The sequence below is a fragment of the Lactuca virosa genome, chromosome 5 (assembly GCF_052849685.1).
Source record: "Lactuca virosa cultivar CGN04683 chromosome 5, Lactuca_virosa_CGN04683_v6, whole genome shotgun sequence".
In the NCBI taxonomy this organism is placed as follows: Eukaryota; Viridiplantae; Streptophyta; class Magnoliopsida; order Asterales; family Asteraceae; genus Lactuca; species Lactuca virosa.
Genome location: NC_136430.1, coordinates 196,294,540 through 196,317,576, shown reverse-complemented (window position 1 = coordinate 196,317,576; position 23,037 = coordinate 196,294,540). Strand labels below are relative to the sequence as shown.

Here is a 23,037-nt window from a genome sequence, read left to right as displayed (position 1 = left end):
TGTGTGTTATCCAAGTGTACCAGACGTTTACGGCCTAATAGACGTGTGGATTGTTGGATCATTTTCTACTTCTACTCCTTCTTGATTCTTATTGATTACAGCTTGATTGAGTGTTTGATCACTAGTTGGTTCCAGATTTGGGGACTTATAGATTACCTTATAAATTCGAAACAAACCCGCTTCTTATTGGTTAGCAAAAAATAGAAACCAAACCAACAATTTTAAAAATTATTAGGTTGTATCAGTTAATTCAATTTTAGTTTGTTTTTCGTATCATTATGATACGTATGATGTTCACCCATAAATTATAAGGTATTTTACATTCACCTCCTACGAGTTCCTTGAACCTGCTTTTGAAGATGGACTGGAAGGGGCTTATTAAGAAGTTTGGATTTGATGCTCAACCTTATTTATTCAACCATTTGGTCTATATGGAAATCTCGGAACGTTCTTATTTTTAAGAAAGTGAGAAGCTCCCAAATGAAGAATGCGGATGAGATACAACTTATTTTGTACAATTGGTTTAAAATTAGTGTCAATCTTAGTATGTTAAATTGAAATACTTGACGTTGTTATCCAATTTCAGTTTTTATAAATACATTGTAATCTTCTCTAGCACTTTGCTAAATGTTCAAAAAAACAACAAAATAAAAACTAAACATGTAGAGAGACAAAAAGTGGAGGGACTAAACTTATAGTTTCGTCTAACACCCACCATTTAACCATGCAAATCATTAAAATCACGCTATAAATATTAAATACCATTGGAGGCATAAATATGCTCCTTCTCTCTGCTTCTCGGCGTGTTTGTTCTCGGAGACGGTGGCGGAGTATCAGATGATTACGATACCCCTACAATGGAGAAAATGGACGGTATTAGTGGCGACAATATGGATAATGGCGTTTACGGGTACTAATTTCGACTTCCCTTCTTATTCAACCCAATTGAAATCCGTACTGGAAATCACTCAGGTGGAGCTCAATTACTTGTCAATGGCTTCCGATTTTGGTAAGTTGTTCGGATGGTGCTCGGGGGTGTTGTTATTATATCTTCCGACATGGGTTGTCCTGTTCGTGGCTGCTTTCCTTGGTTTGTTTGGTTATGGTCTTCAATGGCTTCTGATTCAGAGACTCATCTCTTTGCCTTATCTCACGGTTAGTAATTTGATTTGATTTCATTTCTTAATGTGTTTAGTCTTGCATCCCTATTTAATTTTAGGGTTATTTGTTACTTTAATAATGAAGATTGAATTTGGAAAAGATTATGGGAGATTATATCAGGATTTGTACAATCTACACAATTCTAGTATTGCTGATTTGTTGACGAATCAACTTTGACCATTGGTAAATGAAGTCAAAACTGAATGTTAATTTTGTGTTCTCTTTGCATATTACATTACGCATGTTTTTTATTCGGAGTTATCTTGAAATGAACTATATAAAATCAAGAAAATGAAAATGGAACGTAAAATATTAAGTAAGAACTTGTGAAGAAGTTAGGATTTGACTGAGAGATGCTCATTTCGCATTTCTCTAAGTCTTCTTTCTGCATTTTCTAAGTTCAAAAAAACATTTAATATTTAGTTTTTGGCTTTACATCGAAGTAATTGATTATATTATTGAATTTGGTTTATATAACTTGTGTGGCAAAGCAACCAAACTTGTTTGGTAGTTTGGTGAATTGTAGGTGAACAATTGTCCCTTTGTTCGAAGGTAACCGTAATTTATATTGAAATATGAAAAATTATATTTAGTGTGTGTAGAATACGAACGATCCAATTCAAACCGATCAATCTAATTTAAACACATAGACATACATTGAATATCCTACTATAATTGGATTGGATCGGTTCGAAATATCAATATCCAAATTGGAGTGGTCGATTCTTGGATGACAATCCAGATCCAATTCAAAACCGAACCGAACCGATCCAATCCAATTTGATATTTAGTTTGATATATCCAATTATAATCAAATTAGTATACAATTTCAATTATTAATATAGAAAGTTTGATTATTTATAAACTAGGTGTGAGACCCGTATATTATACAGGTTAATTTAAAAAAAAAAAGATTAAACATTAAAATGTATGCAATAAATATTTTTTAATGTAAAACTTTAAAATAAGAAAGGAAGAAACATATTCATTTCAATTTAATTTCATATATATTATATTTAATACTTTGCATATATAAGCATATGACTTTAATTTTAAAATTTAAAACAAATCAGAAATTGACAAGTGGATAATATTTATTTCAAAAATATCACAAAATGACAAGTGTCAAAATTAATGAAAGATTGACAAGCGGCAAAATTATTTTCATTTATTAGGAAGGATTTGATGAAATTTATATGGAACAAATTAGATATATTGGATATCCAACATTAATTATTCGACAAATAAAACCGATCTGGTCCAATTTCCAGTTGAATTGGATCGGTTGGTCGTTGCGAATCAGTTGTATAAAAAATGGCCAAATATGATATTGAACATTAATTAAAAATACATAATTGTTTTAAATTTTAATCATAGACTTTGTAACCATATTTATTATACTATTTATTACCGAAATTTCTAAAAAAATTGGTGATGAGTCAGCACAACACAACCGTTAACAATAATCTTTTATGACATTATCCAACAGGTATTTGGTTTGTGTTTGTCCGCGGGTTGTAGTATCACATGGTTCAACACTATCTCTTTTGTTTTGTGCATAAAAAACTTTCCTAACAACTGGCCACTCGCAGTATCTCTCACTGTTAGTTTCAACGGTCTAACCGCATCTCTCTACAACCTCATCGTTACAAAAACAACCTCACACAATACCAACTCCCCCTACCTTATTCTAAACGCATTTCTCCCTTTTGTCACATCCATTTTAGCACTACTCCCGCTCATCCAACAAAAAGAACTAAAAATAGACGAAAAAAATGACATGTATACATTCACATTTCTATATACAATAGCCGCCCTTATGGGGCTATATCTTTTCGTTTTAGATACTCCATCACAAAATATATTCGTGGTAGCAATATTGTTATTGCTTCCATTGGTCTCACCAAAAATGATGCAACTAGCTGTCCGATATCATATAATCGGAGCATTTGGTGTTTACCCTAGTGAAGGACCGAGTTACAATTTGGTTGAAATTAATAACTATGAAGAACTTTATGAAGAGAATTCGGAAGTGAAACCATGTGGTGATTCGGTTTTTGGGAAGATGATGGAGAAAGATCGGATAATGGTGCTTGGTGAAGAACATAGTGCTAAGTTGTTGGTCGCTAGATTCGATTTTTGGCTTTACTATGTCGCGTATTTTTGTGGGGGCACAATTGGGCTTGTTTATAGTAATAATTTAGGGCAAATTGCTCAATCATTTGGGTATGTTTATGAGACGGAAGCACTTGTTAGGATCTATTCTACATGTTCGTTTTTTGGTAGGCTTGTTTCGGCTGTTCCGGACTTGGTTTGTTGCTTTTACCCGTCAGAGACATATACAAGTAAGTCACAAAGTGTGTTTTTAGTAGATTATTCTTTTAATTAATGGACTTAACTAAGATAGACTTAATGTAGCAAGTTGTATATAAGCATTTCTTTTTAACTTAATGCAAAAAACGACTTATTAGAGAAAATTATGAAAATGAAGTCTTCTTCAAATAAGTTTTTATATATTTGTCATTATTACTTGTTGGGTTAAATGCAATAAATAATAATGTATTTTTCCAGACTTATTCATTATAACATCTTGATTTCGTTTTATTTGAAAAAACTACTAAAGCATACCAATGATAAGAAAAAAAAAAACAAATGGTCTAACAATTATGATAGAAATAAATGAAAGTATGATGTGATAGACACAAACAAAAGTATATTAATGTTTCTTGCATTCAAACATTTTAATTTTTTCTTGTATTTCTCCAAACATCTCATCATTTTTTTTCAAATATTTTTGAACCTCATTAATATTAACAACTTGATATATTTATTTTTAAATTTATCATGTAATGCAGAAAGCTCTACTACTAGGACCGGGTGGCTCACGCTTTCTCTGGTACCAATGCCCATTGCTTTCCTTGTGTTGATATTCATAGGCACCGAGAGTGGTTTGAGTGTGGCCACTGGATTAATAGGAGTCTCCTCCGGGTTCATATTTTCAGCTGCGGTATCAATCACTTCTGAGCTGTTTGGCTCCAAAAGCTCGGGGATCAATCATAACATCCTCATAACAAACATTCCATTGGGATCGCTTCTCTATGGTGTTCTTGGAGGTGTTGTTTATGACAAAAATATAGAAAGCTCGGGATCAAATATATGCATGGGTCAAAAATGCTATAACGAGACATTCATTTGGTGGGGTTGCTTTTGTGTGTTAGGTTTAGCTTCAAGTTTCTTGCTTTTCTTGAGAACAAAACTAGCTTATCGAGAAGAAACCGTATCTAGAAGGAAACAAATTCTACTTAATGATATCCCAACATGATTGTTTTAGCATTAAGAAAGCTTTCTAATGTTATTTTTAATGATAAGGATAAGAAGAGTATTCATGTTTTTTTCATAATGGAAAAGAAAATTGTAACTTGTCCTATTAAACATTAGTCTACATTAGTCTCGATAGTCATATCAGTCCAATATATGTTGTTTTGGGGGTAACATGTTTTGGCTGTCAAGGGCCCTAACACAACATATTATAACAAGTATAGAATCAAAACTTCAGTTACAACAGAAAGAAACACTATTGCCACTTTTTCCATGTTTCAAAATTTGTATACAATTAAACCCTAGATAACATTTTACCCCCAAAACAACATAATCATATTAAATTAACAAAGAAAAATGAATATCAAACAAAACCCGTACACATCATAAAAAAGGAAAAAAAAATGCAATTCAAGCTGATGCGGGGACCTTATTTTGCACAGCGTATTTCCCAAACCTTCTTGAAATAGCAACATCCGATAATGTGTCCCATAACTGCAATTCGCAAAGAATGAGGGACTTAAAATGACAAGTATTGAAATTTCAGGGGGTTAAAGGTAACAATGCTTACCTCCAAATTTCCTTTAGAGCCACCAAGAGCAAGCAAAAAGGGACAATCTTGTGAGAAAGATAATGAAAAGATAGCTCCCTAACAAAACCCAAACAAAAACACAATCAGAATTTCATTAATACATTTCTTTACCCACAATAGCAATGTACTTATGGATAAAGATAAAGTAATATTGTAAAGATATGTGAGTATGTTGCTATTATGGGTAAAAAAAAGGAGTTCACAATTTACATTATTGTCCCCAAAAGGTCAAAATACATACCGCTTTGCGATTCTGTGAGGCAATACATGAAGGTTGGTTGTTTGATAGATCCCATAGTTTGACCTGTTATTGCAAAAAGACAAAAAAAAAATTGGATTAAGATTATTCGAAGTAGATGATATAATATAAACAAAATCAATGAAACTACTCTAATAATTCATATGCATCAGTTATAAAATTACCATTTTGTCTTGAGAACCGGTTGCAAGAAGCTGGAAAAAGAGTATAAACATAGGTCAATCAATATAACATTCAAAATTTCAAGTGTAATTAAATGATAAAACAAAATTTAAAAAAAAAAAAAAAAAAAAAAGGTAAGAGATATTATTACATTTGGTGCAATGGGGTTATAAGAAATAGCACAAACAGCTTTATCGTGTGCATGAAGTGTAAAATTTGGCTTCAACTCAGCTGATGGATTAGATGTTGCTGTTCTGATATCAAATCCAACCACTGTACCATCCTCCAAACTCACCTGAAAAAAGGGTATTTTAGTAATTTTAACTAGGAGGAAATAACGGGACAGGAATAGAATTGGATTGTCAAATCCCATGGAATCATAATACTAACCACAAAGGAGTGTTGCTCATGTGGGTCCCACGCCAAACTTTCAACATCAGCACTAACAGACCATTTAAACCCTAAATGTGTAGGAACCCTTCCATCCCTCTACAATATAACAAGAATCATATCAACCAATAAAATCACAATAAAGATTTATAAACAATAACTACATCTAAAAAACTTAGATTCTACAAGATAATTACCATGACTACTGTATGATCAAAGGATCCACTAAGAAGAACTTCATGCTCATGATGATTCCATGCAACTGCTTGAACCTGAACAAAAATACATATTTATATATAAAAAGAAAAAAACTGAGTCTCAATTTTGTCTACAATAAAGTTTTGAGCTTTTTTTTCAATAAGAAGATAAATAAAGCTTGCCTTATCTGTATGATGATCCATGGTAAGTTTGCATTTTCCAGTAGCCACATCCCAAATCTTCACTAACTTATCAGCACTTGCACTAGCAAGTATATTCCTGTGTATGAAAGTGACAAATGGCTTTGATGATGACATCATAATTGAGTAATATAATAATCATAAATGATGTAATAAAAAATTAATGACTAACATACCTATACCCCTTGTTCCAAGAAAGACCAAGAACAGCATCAGTGTGACTGTCTTCTTTGTACTTGATGGATTTCTAGGTGGAAGAAAATGAAAAATGAAAAACAAAAAAAAAAGAAAAAAGAAAATGAAATATAATTGAAGAATGAGGATGACAAGAAACATATGGTGAATGATTGGATACCTCGGCTTTCTTTCCTTTCTTTTTCTTCTTCTTTTTCTCAGCAACACCACCTAATATGAGAGATGGTTGCACTTCATCCATCTGAAGACAAAGGGTAAACTTGTCATAAAATCTGATGTATTGAAACAAAATTGAAAATTGATGAGAGAAATAAAATCAACTTACAATATCAAGATCCCATATTTCAATTGCAGGTTCCATCGAGCCCACAGCTATGAAATTTCCTGCCACCATACAATATCAATGAGATATAAGTAACTTCGATTTTGGTCCAGAAGTTTCCTTTATTTTGACTTTGTCAAAGGGCATTTTAGACATTGATCAAGAGTCGGACATTTGAATTGAACTATGTGCCAAGTAAACCGTTGCAAAACTACATGAATATTACCTTTTTCTCCACCTTTAATTGGGCAATCAAGCCATGCTGTGCATAAAGGAAATGCAGGGATAAGAATATCATGGTGAACATACATGTTTGAATCACCCTCTGGATCCTCTACTATCCAAACCTGTTAAAGCACACAAATTAGCACATCAAAATGTAAAGAAAACAAAAAAAAAGGGCTATATGCTATTATAAATTGCATGCCTCTAGATGACTCATATCATCCTCATTTCGTGCACAAACTACAACAGCATCATCGGCTTTGATAATCACATCTTCAAGCTCTTCAGAGTCCTCATCATCCTAAAGAGTAAAAATTCAAGATTCTTAAAGCTGCAATTTTTGGAAATCAAAGAGAAAATGGGAGTTTGAATATGGAATTATGCAACTTACATCTTTATCCTTGATATAAGGGTCTAATTCATTGCTTGGATAGAACGTGTCCCCAAGCCCCGAACCAAATATGTCAATGGCTGAACAGTAAAAATCCATGAGTGTTTGGGTAAAAATGATTATGATTTTCTGATTGTTTAGAGTCATAGCAATCATTTTGAAAACAGACATCAAAACACCCTGAGAAAAAATAGAATATGGAATGAAAGAAGGCGATTGAACGATGAAATACCATCATCTTCATCATCATAATCATCCATGTTTAGTTCATCTAAACCATCTGCTATGTCACGGAGGTCAGATCCACCAGCTTTCCTTGTAGAAGCCTTACCAAGTGCATTAGCTGCACCTAACGCCTGCTCGATTTCAGCAGGCTGTTTGGATGCATCAACACTCATATCTTCATCATCTTCCTCGCTTTCAACATCCACACTGCAGGCACAAAAAGGGCGTACACAAACTACGAGTTAGAATAAAATTAGTAATTTAATTCATTCCAGAAGTGTAGATTCGAATTAGCGATGTAACTTAAAACCCCCCAAGACCATACCCTTGTTCCACGAGAACTGTCTTCTTTATCTCCTCGATTTCCTCTTTTGAAGGAGGATCAGCTGCAGAAGGGACAGCTTTCGAAGATCCTTTAGGAACCCATGATATTGCTGAAATCATTCTTCACAATCGTTATCTGCAAACACAAGGTAAATCATTTTTTATGAATTTCATCATTGAAAGAGCTCGTATTTATTGGGACGAAGAGAGTATGACATGTTCATATCAAACATCACCACAAGACATCCAACTCTTACCTTGACGTCGCCGGCGGTGTCGGGGTTTCAACGACGGGTGAGTCTGGATGATAGTCGGCCAGGGTTTTGGTGACTTAAGCGAGGGTTTTGTTCAAAGTAAACCTATGGTGAAATACGAAACAGGAAATAGGAGGGGCTTGATCAATGATAAATAAAGACAAAATATAACTTGAAGGGGTATTTTGAAAGAACCCAAATAACAATGGGCAAAGTTGCTGCTAGGAAAAAGATGAAGGGTTGAATCGGAACCCCACAATCAGCAATGTCAATGATCAAAGTTTTATGGTCACGACGAATTATAATAAGATGTTAATTAGTATGATAATTTTTGTATATAATTAATAATTTTATATATATATATATATATATATATATATATATATATATATATATATAACGAATTATAAGATGTTAATTAGGATGATAATTTTGTATATAATTAATAATTATATATATACCTTAATAAACATTTAACCTCAAATGCTGAATTTTAAGAGGTACAAAATCAAATGTATGTTGTACAATGAATTTATGCATTGAATCTTATTTAGTCAAACGATTGAATACATAGTCTCAGTTATATCCCTTAAAAATCTCCACCTAACTAACTAACGTGAATGAAACTAAATCAGTCAAAATGAAGACTTATTTCCAATCTGTTCCTTGAAATAGGGGATTTGAGTCATTTTCTCTTTGTTTCTCTTCTGTTTATAAAGAAACGTTGCCACCACCAACAGAAACAATTCCAATAAATAGAGAATCGTTGCTGCATACACGATGTTATTCTGTTTTAGATGTGCCATGGATGTTCTCTGTCGATCTCTCTCCTCTGTTTCTCTTCTTAAAATCACTACCGCCTCCTTCTCTTCCCCACCGCCGGATCCCTATAAACTATCTCCTTTATCGGCGACTTTTGGATCATATTGGTGGGGATATAGGGGGGATTTGATCAAGCATATAAGATTGTGTTATTTCACCGCCATTAGTGTAACATCCAAAAATTTCACGTCAAATTTAAACTTTTTCAATCACAAATAAAAACCAGATAGTACTTGTTTACAAAAATATTTTCAATCATTATTCATCAGAGTGTCCCAATAACCAGATCATAAGGATGAGGAGCGGTACGGTCACGCCTTCGTCTTGCCATGACCTCCTGAAGTACCTGAAACAATAAACTAAAAACTGTAAGTCCAAGGGCTTAGTGAGCTACCCCCTAAAATACCAATACCCCACCGATAATACCATATCAATAACAGATAAACAACAACATGCATACTGGGCCTTCGGCCTGACTGGACCACCCTGCAGGGCCTACAGTCTATCTGAATCTGTCCCTAGCCTTCGGCATAACTGGACCGCCACGTGGGCCTACAGTCTCCCCAGACCGCTCATAGGGTGTGTTGGCCTTCAGCACAAAGCATGACCGCCTCAACCCAAGCAACAAGCAAATAACCATGTGTGCATAACTAACATATACTGGCATATACAAACATCAAACATATCTATCTCACTGATCACCAATCATAGCAATCTCTCATAACTAGAGCACTGACCAAGCAGGTCACTAACACATCAATCCCTACGGATCATAAGAGCATAACATACTGTCTATCCTGATTCCGATCTAACAGATCATAACCACATGTAGCATACCATAACAATAACAACTAAAGGGCCGGCCTTGGTGCCTTAGACCCTATCGATATAGTAAGGATAACTCACCTTGCAGATGTCGACTCGGTAGATAAACTCCAACTCTCGGATCACTTGCCAAGGACTCCACCACCTATTACCATAATACGAATATACCCATAAGTCCTCAACCTTACATGGTACTCCATGAACCAACTAGTCGACCCCTGGTCAAAGTCAAAGTCATTAGTCAAGGTCAACAGTCCATGTTGACCCTAACTCGTCGAGTACCCTCGGCTACTCGCCGAGTTCCTTGAAGTACTTGCCCACTCGCCGCGTCACCGGAGTGACTCGTCGAGTTCCTTTGGTTTATGATCGAAACCCTAAGGCCACTCGTCGAGTTTCCTTCTTGCAACTCGACGGTTACACACGTGTACATAAATTGGGGAAACCTCAACCGACTCGCCGAGTTGTTCATCCAACTCGTCGAGTCTACAGCAATCTTCATCGGACTCGCCGAGTTGTTCATCCAACTCGTCGGGTCCAAGCTCATCTTTATATTAAATCAATACCTGAAAATCGAGGCGTTACAATTCTCCCCCACTTGAACTAGACTTCGTCCTCGAAGTCTGCCGCGGTGAACAGTTCTGGGTAATGCTCCCGCATCTCTACCTCTGGCTCCCACGTCCACTCGGACCCCCTACGATGCTCCCACTGTACCTTCACTAAAGGTATCTCCTTGTTCCTCAGAATCTTCATCTTTCTCTCTAGTATGGCCACAGGCCTCTCCACGTAATTCAGGCGCTCATCGACCTGAATATCATCCAGCGACACCATCGCCTCCTGATCCATTATGCACTTTCGCAGCTGCGAAACGTGGAAAGTGCTGTGGATTCGACTAAGCTCTTCTGGGAGCTCTAACCTGTAAGCCACCTTGCCAACCCTGACAATGATCCTGAACGGCCCAATATATCGGGGACCTAATTTTCCACTCATCCTGAAGCGGATCACACCCTTCCAGGGCGAGACCTTCAGGAGTACCATGTCACCGACCTGAAACTCTAGCTTGGATTGGCGTCGGTCGGCGTAACTCTTCTGCCGACTCTGAGCGGTCTGCAGCCGCTGCCTAATCTGCAGAATCTTCTCGGTAGTCTGCAAGACCACCTCCGTCCGACCCATCACTTTGTGACCAACCTCACCCCAACAAACCGGGGTGCGACATCTCCGCCCGTACAACAGCTCGAATGGCAGGGCGCCAACGCTGGAATGATCGCTGTTGTTGTAGGCGAACTCTGCAAGCGGTAGGTGGGAATCCCAGCTCCCACCAAAATCAATGATACACGCCCTCAACATATCCTCGAGGGTCTGAATGGTCCGTTCACTCTGACCATCAGTCTGCGGATGGAATGTTGTGCTAAAGTGCAACCGCGTGCCCAGTTCCTCGTGGAACTTTTGCCAGAAACGGGAGGTAAATCTAACATCCCGGTCGGAGACAATGGAGACCGGAACCCCATGGCGAGCCACGATCTCGCGGACGTACACGTCGGCCAACTTCTCGGCCGATGAACTCTCCCGTATGGCCAAGAAATGGGCACTCTTGGTCAATCGATCCACGATGACCCAAATGGCATCAAACCCCTTCGCCGTCCTCGGCAGCTTGGTGATAAAGTCCATCGTGATCTGTTCCCATTTCCACATGGGAATCTCCAGGGGCTGCAGTTTGCCATGCGGCCTCTGATGCTCAGCCTTGACCATCCTACAGGTCAAACACCTCTCGACGTACCAAGCGATCTCGCGCTTCATGCACGGCCACCAATAGCTCAAACTCAAATTCCGGTACATCTTGGTGGCCCCCGGGTGAATAGAGAAGTGAGACTTATGAGCCTCCTCCATAACCGTCTGCCTAACCCCACCAGACATCGGAACCCAAACTCGACCACATCGGGTCAATAATCCCCGACTATCTTGCTCAAACCGGGTATTCTCACCCTTGATCCTTTCCAGCTTCTAATTCTCCGGTCGCATGCCCTCAACCTGGGCATCTCTGATCAGACTCACAAGCGGAGAGTCCACTGCTATCCTCATACATACCGCTGGGGTGGAAGACCCAGCTGATTTGCGGCTCAAAGCATCTGCAACCACATTCGCTTTACCAGGGTGGTAAAGGATCTCGCAATCGTAGTCCTTGACTACATCCAACTACCTGTGCTACCTCATGTTCAGGTTCGGCTGATCCATGATATGTCTCAAGCTCTTGTGATCCGTGTATATGGTACAACGGACCCCATATAGGTAATGTCTCCATATCTTGAGGGCGAAAACCACCGCCCCCAACTCCAGATCATGAGTAGGATACCTCGTCTCATGCGACTTCAACTACCGCGATGCATAAGCTATCACTCGTCCCCTCTGCACGAGGACTGCCCCTAGTCCCGTGATGGACGCATCACAGAACACCATAAAATCCTCGACTCCTTCCGGAAGAGTCAAAACTGGGGCCTCGCACAATCGCTGTCGGAGGGTCTCAAACGCCCTTTGCTGCTCAGGGCCCCACCGGAAATCCACCCCTTCCTCGTCAGACGAGTGAGGGGTACTGCAATTTTGGAGAAATCCTGTATGAATCTCCGATAGTACCCGGCTAATCCCAAAAAGCTCCTGATGTCCGAGGGAGATTTCGGAACCTCCCACTGCATAACTGCTTCGATTTTGGCCGGGTCGACCAAAATCCCCTCCTGGTTAACGAGGTGCCCAAGGAACTGGACCTCTCGCAACCAAAACTCACACTTCGAGAACTTGGCATAAAGCCGTTCTCGCCTCAAAACTCCCAATAGCTCCCTGAGGTGCTCCTCGTGCTGCTCTCGGGTCTTGGAATACACCAAGATATCATCTATGAACATAATGACCGAGCGATCAAGCATCGGTCTGTAGACCCGATTCATCAGATCCATGAACACTGCCGGCGCGTTGGTGAGCCCAAACGGCATCACCACGAACTCGTAATGACCATAACGAGTCTGAAATGCGGTCTTCTCCATGTCTTCCTCTCTCACCCTGACCTGGTGATATCCGGATCTCAAATCGATCTTGGAAAACTAAGATGCACCCTGCAACTGATCAAAAAGATCATCTATCCTCGGGAGTGGATAACGGTTTTTCACCGTTAACTTGTTCAACTCCCTATAATCAATGCACATCCGGTGCGAACCGTCCTTCTTTCTAAAAAAAAGGATCGGTGCTCCCCATGGAGAACTGCTCGGACGAATAAACTGCTTACCCAGCAGCTCCTGCAGCTGAGATGACAACTCCTGCATCTCTGGCGGTGCCAAACGGTACGACGCTCTAGCGATAGGGGCCGCACCCGACACCAGATCAATCTTGAACTCCACCTGCCTCTCCGGAGGCACTCCAGGTAACTCCTCTGGAAACACGTCAGCAAACTCTCTAACCACCGGGACCTCTGAAACTGAAGTCTGGTCCCTGAACCGCGTGTCCACCACACACGCTAAATAACTGGCACACCCGTGCTGGATATACTGTCGAGCCCTGGCTGCCGAACAAAACCCTGATCCTACTCTGGTGCCCTCACCATATACCACCAGTTCTCCCCCACTTGGGGTTCGAACTACTATTCGTTGTCCCTCACAATCGATCATGGCGCCAAAACGACTTAGCCAATCCATCCCCACGATCACGCATACTTCCCCCATGGGAATAGGAATCAAATCTATCGGGAAAGATACCCCGAAAATTTCCAACTCACATCCCCGGTAGACCGAAGAAGCAGAAACTTCGTGTTCGTTGGCGATAGAAACTCGCAACGGACACTCAAGCTCATCTACCGGCACACTGAACCCCCTACTGAAAGTTTGAAATACAAACGACCGACTCGCCCCCGAGTCGAATACAACCAATGTAGGCAAAGAGTTTACTAAAAACGTACATGAACACAGGTACCACCGATAAGCACAACACAGATACAATAACTAAAACAGAAAATAGAAACATGCCAGCAACCACATCCGGTGCTGCCTTGGCCTCCTCGGCCGTAAGCTGGAAGGCGTGCCCCTGAGCCTTCGGAGTCTCCACCTTGACTGGCCTCCCATCCCCAATCCTCAAAGTAGTCGGTGTGGATCTCTGCGCCGGCTTGGCGGCGAGCTGCGGGCAGTTGGTCTTCACGTGACCAACCTGATGACACTGGTAACAAATCCTCATATCTGCTGGAGGGGCGGACTGACGATAGTCCTTGGCATAGTGCCTCTCCTTGCCATATTTGTGGCAACCACCTCCTGCTCGACAAACCCCAGAATGACCCCTGCCACACTTTCCACAAGTGCGGCTCTGCTGACCCCCGGTCCGAGTATCAGCCGTCTTGGACCGCTTAGGTGCCGGCTGAGACTGTGCCGAAACCTGACGCTGCTCCTTCAACTGCAGCTCTAACTCCAACTCACGCCGCCTCGCGGCTTCCTGAAAATCCAAAAGAGTCTCACAACGTTGCGTAGCAACAAACTGTCGAATATCAGTCTTGAGCATACTCAGATAACGAGTCATCTGAGATTGCCCTGAAGCAAACTCCGGGCAAAACATAGCCCTCTCCGTGAACATACGTGTGATCTCCATCACTGACTCCCCGTCCTGCCTCAATGTCAAAAACTCCTGAGCAAGCCGCTCCCGCTCAACGCGTGGAACGTAGCGGGTGCGGAACATATCCCGGAACTGCTCCCAAGTAACAGCAGCTCGCTGATCATCAGTATACGACCCTGTCGTCAATCTCCACCAGTACTTTGCCCCAAGCCTCAGCAGGTTCAGGGCACACCTGACCTTCTGGTCAGCAGGACATGAACACGTGAAGAAACAACCCTCCACGTCAGATAACCATCTCATAGCCCTGATCGCATCATGTGTACCATCAAACATCGGGGGCTTCGTGTTATTGAAGTCCCGGTACTGGAAAGCCCTGCCGGCTCCTCCTCCAACCCTTGCCGCGGTTACAGCCGATGTGGCTGCAGCGGCAGTTGTCTCTGCTAGAGCTGCATATCGCTCATCAAAGTACTCAACCATCGCGGTCTTAATCGACCCAAACATCTCTGGCAACTGTGCTCGGAACGCTGCAACAATCTCATCGTGCAGAATCTCCCGGATCCTGGCATCCAACTCCTCTGTCCCTATCTGTACCACGGGCTCAGGTGCTACCGGCACCTCCGACCCTCCGTCTCCCGATCCTAATCCTGATCCTGATCCAGACCCAGCAGTAAAACGTCTCGTCACCACCATACTGAAAAATATACTCAAGACATCAGATAAACAACATAATATCGGGAGACCAAAACCCACAAACCCTAGGGGTTGTGACTTCCTTGCCACGCGTATGGGTCCTGTGATTTCAGTAGTACGGGCCCATACTACCTTCCACACCAACCCATATTTGTCTCAAGTATCACCACAACACCCTAACACTATCATCAATATAATATGCGCTCAACCCTCACTCCTAGGGGAACATCGCCTATCTCGCAACTGATCTCACAGCTCCTCACAACTCACACATCCATGAAACTTTCATCAACCCCTGCAGTGTTGGTGCATGCTAGTCGCACATAAAACTGGACCCAATAGACCTTCGAGTATCCAATCTTATCCGAAGACTGAATCCAACATTCTCATGCTATAAGATCTTGATTACGCACAGTCGTGATGCATACACTAACAACTACAGTAATGATGTCAATTCCAAATACAAGAAACCCTAGGCTAGTAGGCATCATATAATCAGGCAAGTCTATCATGCGATTCCTGAAGATCCCTAGCCTAGCACTAGCATGCTGTTCTAACATATCATAATATCAATTAACCGTATGGTATTTTGGGGTTTACTTACAGGCTCCGGCTGATCGTACCCTCTGCATCCTCCATCCTTTATTTTGAAAACCATTTTAAAAAAATTTTATTCTCCGAATATTCCATTGATTTGAGACTGGATTCACACGAGTGTTCCTCCAATTCACTCAAACCAAGGCTTTGATACCAACTTGTAATATCCAAAAATTTCACGCCAAATTTAAACTTTTTCAATCACAAATAAAAACCAGATAGTACTTGTTTACAAAAATATTTTCAATCATTATTCATCAGAGTGTCCCAATAACCAGATCATAAGGATGAGGAGCGGTACGGTCACGCCTTCGCCTTGCCATGACCTCCTGAAGTACCTGAAACAATAAACTGAAAACTGTAAGCCCGAGGGCTTAGTGAGCTACCCCCCAAAATACCAATACCCCACCGATAATACCATATCAATAACAGATAAACAACAACATGCATACTGGGCCTTCGGCCTGATTGGACCGCCCTGCAGGGCCTACAGTCTATCTGAATCTGTCCCGAGCCTTCGGCATAACTGGACCGCCACGTGGGCCTACAGTCTCCCCGGACCGCTCATAGGGTGTGTTGGCCTTCAGCACAAAGCAGGACCGCCTCAACCCAAGCAACAAGCAAATAACCATGTGCGCATAACTAACATATACTCGCATATACAAACATCAAACATATCTATCTCACTGATCACCAATCATAGCAATCTCTCATAACTAGAGCACTGACCAAGCAGGTCACTAACACATCAATCCCTACGGATCATAAGAGCATAACATACTGTCTATCCTGATTCCGATCTAACAAATCATAACCACATGTAGCATACCATAACAATAACAACTAAAGGGTCGGCCTTGGTGCCTTAGACCCTATCGATATAGTGAGGATAACTCACCTTGCAGATGTCGACTCGGTAGATAAACTCCAACTCTCGGATCACTTGCCAAAGACTCCACCACCTATTACCATAATACGAATATACCCATAAGTCCTCAACCTTACATGGTACTCCATGAACCAACTAGTCGACCCCTGGTCAAAGTCAAAGTCATTAGTCAAGGTCAACAGTCCATGTTGACCCTAACTCGTCGAGTACCCTCGGCTACTCGCCGAGTTCCTTGAAGTACTTGCCCACTCGCCGAGTCACCGGAGTGACTCGTCGAGTTCCTTTGGTTTATAATCGAAACCCTAAGGCCACTCGTCGAGTTTCCTTCTTGCAACTCGACGGTTACACACGTGTACATAAATTGGGGAAACCTCAACCGACTCGCCGAGTTGTTCATCCAACTCGTCGAGTCTACAGCAATCTTCATCGGACTCGCCGAGTTGTTCATCCAACTCGTCGGGTCCAAGCTCATCTTCATGAGACTCGCCGAGTCAACCTTGCGACTCGCCGAGTTCCATCAGTCCTTAAGCCATACAGACTCTTTTAAGCCATGCAGTGGCTCCAAATTACAGATCCAAGCTTCTAAGGCATGCTTTTCACGTAAAGTTGCAAACTTTACGTGCATGTATAGTTACAAAGGCTCTAAATGTCAAATCCAAGCTCACAATGGGGTTTCATACTCAAAGAGGCTTCATACATGACCAAATTCGGGGCTTTATGACTCTAGAACCCCAGAAGGGTCCAGATCTGAAGTTACAACTTCAGATCTAGCCCATATCCCACCTTATCTTCTCAACCAAACCATAAAAACCCTAGATCTCAACCAAAAGAGGTCTAGAAGGAAAAAGAAGAAAAGGTGACGACTTGATACCTCCAATTGATGCTATCTGAGGTAGATTTCTGATTTCCCACACCTCCTTGCCCCTAGCCTTTTGTCCTTCAAGCTCCTTTTCTCAAAAGATCTCCTCTCCAAAGCTTTAAACACACAAGAATGAAGCACAACACGAATTAGGGTTTTCTGAGCTCTCAATGGACTGCGAAGAGGCCAAAGGAGGCTTATGCTTCCTTAAATAGGGTGCAAAACCCTGGGATTTAGGGTTTCATCTGCTAGCTCCTACTCGTCAAGTCCCTTCTTGGACTCGATGAGTAGGTCACTAAAACACGCGGACCAACCCGTTGCTACTCGACGAGTAGGGCAACCAACTCATCGAGTAGACCTTGAAATCAAAGAACTTTATATTAAATCAATACCTGAAAATTGGGGCGTTACAATTAGTAACCCCCACCAGAGCACCATTACAGTTTACCCTTTTCATTGTCGACATCTCTCTCTTTCTCTAAGAAGCCCTAATTGCCACCACGAAGACCAGCTACATGTGGTTCTTGATATGGTTTTTACTTGCAACATATATCGAAATATTCAGTAGTTTGAAAATTTTGGTGCTTATAATGGTAAGATTTCACATCTATCGTCTATTTTTGATAAATTCCTTCCCCCATATCTTTGCGTTATCTGTTCACAAATCCTGGATATAGTGCCCATTTGCCTTCGTCGTCATCACATACAATTCCAGTCTTCCAGGGTTCAATCCACCTCACTGATTTCTCTTTTCTTCTCTCCACAAACCCTAGATCGAATCTATTATCTTCTCTCCATAAACCTAGATCGAATGTTTACGCCCCCGTCATCTACATCATATAAGGCAACTCCTACCACCAACACTATCCTCCTATCCGGCAACGTTCACCACCACACACCACCGTGTAAACCACAATAATTGATTTTATCGATTTCATCTCTTTCTAATTTACAATTTAACTGGATTTTCAGGACTCCCGTGAAGCCCGCATTGCCATCACCATCGAGGTCTCTCACACTAATTCATTCATCTAATCATGTGTAAGTGTGTGTTTATCTTCTTAAAGTTCCATACATACTTTCTCTCTGGTTGTTAATTAGTTTTTTTTGTATGTATGTGTGTGTTTAACCTTTGAACAACCATTTTTGTTTCAGCGAGCCCATGGATCTTCTTGGCCACTCTTCATGGTAAGCCTTAATGTTTTGAGCTCCATATCTTAATTTGGAACTTTTGTTCCCAAATATAAAACTATTTGATTTACCTCTCGGGTTTCCAGTAAACTTATTTGTATTTTGCAGGCTCAAGAAGTCTTTAATGAAGCTGGAGTATGTGGATTTTCGAAAGTCACTTCTGTGACTTTACTTATGGTATGTGTCATATGTTTGCTCTCTATGTGTATGTCTGTGTGTTGTGTCTTTGTTTCCTATAATAAGAATGGTTGTATTACTGATCATGATTCATCATTCGGACCATTTCTTGATAATTTTCTTGACTCTTTACTTTACCTTACAATCAGGGGTTCAATATTTTGTGTTGTGCAGGGTTAACCATCACAGAAAGTGAAGCAATAAGTGAAACTAAAAAGTCTGTTGCTAAATATTGTGATATTAATGAAAAGAAGTAAGGCCGTAAGTCAAATACAAAGTTTTGGTAATGAAATGCTTTGCACAGTCCTTTTGATGAGCTTCTTTGTTTGCCTTTATTGTTTAAATCACTTAATTAACTGATATAATAATCTCAACATCTACCTTTTTTTAAGGGTGAGTTACAAGGGTTGTTGCATTGTAGTCTTGGTGAAAGACCCTAACTTTCGTACTAAAGACATTGTCACTCCAAAACATGCTACATGCATATTCATAAATACTATTTTACATTGATAAATTGATTACAAAGGACTGGATACAAACCGACCAAGTTTTAGTATATTACATAACTACCCAGGATATTATAATTTTTATACAAACATAAACCCAAATACAAAAGTAATAGTATAAACTATTCTAAATCTTCCAACAGTATATGACTATACTGGATGCTTATTTCCTGCAAATGTTAAACACTGAGAGGGGTAAGCGGTGACGCTTAGTGAGTTCAATAATAGATACAATATAATGTTATGCCATATATATACTTTAATATGACAGAAGCAAAGGGGTACAAGGAACAACAAAGGTATATGTGAAATGCGACAAGCTTTCCATATCAATCGATGATTTGATTCAAAGATATACAGTCAAAGAGACTTAACAATTTCAACACTTGATAAACATCAATAACACTTCGACCCAAATGGCACAGAAGACATACAATTTCGGATTATCATTTTGCTAGAATTTACAGGCTTTCAGCCCTACATAGCCCTATGTCAATACCAGAAGCGATACGAGTCATGCTCTACATGGCCAAAGGCACAAAGCCAATACCAGAAGTGATACGAGACATGCTCTACCTGGCCAAAGACATAAATCCGGTACCAGAATAATACGAGACATGCTCTACATGGCCAAAGGCTCAAAGCCAATACTAAAAGTGATACGAGACATGCTCTACATGATCAATGATATAAAAATCGAGATAACACAGAGGCACAAATGGCACAAAAGACATACGATTTCTGATTAAACATTTTGGTAGATTTCAGGCTTTTAGCCATATCTAACCTTCTGCCAATGCCATAGAATAGAAGTCATTCTCTTACGAGACATGCTCTACATGGCCAGAGGCTACATACCAATACCACTGTGAATCTAAGTCCTTTCACTGATCACATGGCCAAAGGTACAACTTTGCTATCATAATAGCAGAAATAATAACACAAGATGATAACACGGAAAAGCACATAGCACATATAACACATAACATACAATTGTTCCTATATATTGAACTCACCTTAATCAACCGAATAATGAAATGACAATTCGGACAGCACTTCGTTTCTAGGAATTAACTTTCTTTGATGAAACCGAGGATATTAGTTAAAATCCGGACTTTACGCGGGCAGAGTTTCGACTTGAAAATATTATTTTCTCAGGAACTTCGGAGCGTCGGGACTTGCTTCGGGTGTCGGGGATGATACCGGGACTTCGGGGGGTGTTAGAGGGGCTTGAGAGAAGCTAGAGAGTGAAAGAGAGTAAGAATTTGTAACATAAACCCGGAGGGCTCGAATTCTATTTATAGGCTGAAAATTCGACTCTCACGTCGTGAACCATGTATGTTCACGTCGTGACTTTGATCTTGGTCATCCCCTAGGCTTTCCGTGTGTCTTCTAGACTCGAAACGTGTCGTTCACTGAGTTCACGTCGTGAACACTGTGTTCACGTCGTAAATGCAGTCAAATTCTCGAAGTTTGTGCTCCGAACTTCAAAAATCCATTTCTTTTGCATACGAGCTCCATTTTTGACGTTCTTTATATCCACGCGTAGGTGAGATTATGCTCTACATCTTTCATTTAGACTCCGTCGGTTAATTTTGACTTTATTTTTAATATTATATTAATATTATATTTTTAACGGGCAGAGACAGGAAAAATCCGTTAAAATTTCATAACTTTTTCATCCGACGTCCGTTTTCGTCTGCCTTTTTACCATTGAACTACAATCGACGAGATCTTCGATTCTCGTTTAGGTTGTGTCGGCTAAAAATCACTCGATCTTTATTTCGAGTTTTTAGCTGTCTACTGCTATACCGAAACTTAGAAAAATCATAACTTCCTCATACGAAGTCAGATTTTGACGTTCTTTTTATGAAAATTCCCGGTTTAACGAATACTACGACTTTCATTTAGATTATAAAGGCTAAAAAGTAGTTTATCGAAAACTCACTTTTTACGTCATACGGCGTCGTGCCGGTTCTGTCGCGAAACTTCAATAAGTCATAACTTATTCGTTATAACTCGGATTTCGATGAGGTTTTCGCCTAAACGTTTCTAACGAGATTCTTTACAACTTTTAATAACATTATTTATACTTATTTCCAACTTTATATTTTCGTTAATTTCGATATTTGACATTAGATTGGAATCTCATAAGACTTCCAATATTTTCCGAGTGATTCTAAACATAGTTTTACTTCATTTCTAGTAGAAACTATCTGTTAGATATCAACGCTCAAATTCATATAATATTTTATTATATTATTCACTTTTAAAATTACATAACACGATAATTGAACGTGTATGTTACACTTGGGATCTCTTTAATTCAACTTGTAGGTAAGTCATAAGTCTGAAACTCCAATAATAGAATGTAAGGAAACATCTTTAAATTTGATTTGGTTTTTTGAGGGACTGTATGATGAAAGGGGGTTATTGTTGTGTAAAATTAGAAAAGAAGGAATTTAATAAATTCTTGGTTTGGCAAATGCATATGGACCTGCATAATTCGGAAGTAAATGTTAATGGTCAAAAATTCTATTAATTAGGGGTATTTGTATTTTATGTCAAATTTAGATTTTTGTTTGTGGTTTAAAAGTTGGTTGTAGGAGAAGGATCTCTAAAAAAAACCTTAAACAAGCATCTTAAGCTACAGAGGATAAAATTCATGGACCGTATGTGTATATGTATTAAAGCTCACGATTTTTTATCAAATCTGACTATCGACCTGATTTTCATGATCACTTTTTGGTTTCTGTATCAGTTCTTGGATTTTGTATTTTTTTTAGTGCTTTTCGTGTTTCACGTCTTGATAATAAAGTATTTTAGGCCCAAAATTTTAATAAGTGAATGCGTTGTTTGCTTTTATTTTATTTTCTGTATTTCAGATGTGCAAATGTAAATTTAAAGTCTCTCAAACATGTGTAAATGTAAAGTAGAAGACAAATTCAACATTTGATGTTTATTTCATATATGGAGTTAGATATAGGGTTTTTGCAAGTTAGATTTGGGTGTAACCAGTCATGTTTATTTTGTTTTTTTGTTGCTTTTCAGATCCTAATGATAGATTATTTTTGTTTGAGTTTTTTTTTTCAATAAACATTCATCCTATAGTTAATATCTTGAAACATATATGGGTTTCTGATTAACGAGGTCTTCAATATCATTTGTTTTTGCTTTTTAGAAATTAGACTCTTCAGTTGTGTAGGTGTTCATTTGCTCTTGCTTTAGATCTCAAAATGGTTGTAGACATGTGTAGATTTGAGTTTTAACTTTTATATAATGTATGGTCGTATGGATTTGAGATTGAGATGAGTTTATTGGCTTATAAAAACAATAAAAGAATTTCATACCTGATAAGAATAATGTATTTTTAATTAATATAATTTATAATAATATTAATTTTGAGTTCCTTACGGAACAGTAAATTGTTACTATTGGACTGTTTTTTTTTGGTTAAATATGTTCCTCTTTCCCTCTTTCCCACTGCCTAAGGAAACCAATAACAATACGCTTGCTGTCACCGACTAAGCATCCCCACCGCCTCTGATCTTCATTTCAACATATCTTCCACCGCACTTTCTCATACGTTCCTCTAAACCCCTTCTCCCTTCTTTCCTGATTATAATTTTTACAAAACAAATACTTTTATACACATTTTTTCCAATGAAAAGTCAAAAAATATTGCTTTGTGTA

At 39.5% G+C, this 23,037-nt stretch overlaps 2 protein-coding genes across 2 annotated transcripts; one reads left to right on the top strand and one right to left on the bottom strand.

Annotated features, from left to right (window-relative positions):
* Positions 1 to 775: 775 nt before the first annotated feature.
* On the top strand, positions 776 to 4,502 carry LOC145115302 (protein NUCLEAR FUSION DEFECTIVE 4-like). The gene is made up of 3 exons (XM_079051573.1): positions 776 to 1,155; positions 2,651 to 3,506; positions 4,017 to 4,502. Exons 1-3 carry the CDS (start codon positions 838 to 840, stop codon positions 4,481 to 4,483), a joined length of 1,641 nt encoding a protein of 546 aa, XP_078907699.1. The 5' UTR covers positions 776 to 837; the 3' UTR covers positions 4,484 to 4,502.
* A 215-nt stretch (positions 4,503 to 4,717) lies between these two features.
* LOC145115303 (uncharacterized) lies at positions 4,718 to 8,355 on the bottom strand. The gene is made up of 17 exons (XM_079051574.1): positions 8,220 to 8,355; positions 7,964 to 8,098; positions 7,646 to 7,845; positions 7,414 to 7,493; positions 7,225 to 7,323; positions 7,024 to 7,144; positions 6,801 to 6,859; positions 6,636 to 6,716; positions 6,457 to 6,527; positions 6,263 to 6,359; positions 6,080 to 6,154; positions 5,883 to 5,981; positions 5,644 to 5,787; positions 5,495 to 5,524; positions 5,313 to 5,375; positions 5,051 to 5,128; positions 4,718 to 4,974 (listed from the first exon to the last, which is right to left on the bottom strand). The coding sequence occupies exons 2-17, from the start codon at positions 8,080 to 8,082 to the stop codon at positions 4,891 to 4,893; spliced, it is 1,500 nt and encodes a 499-aa protein (XP_078907700.1). The 5' UTR covers positions 8,083 to 8,098; positions 8,220 to 8,355; the 3' UTR covers positions 4,718 to 4,890.
* Between the last annotated feature and the right edge of the window lie 14,682 nt (positions 8,356 to 23,037).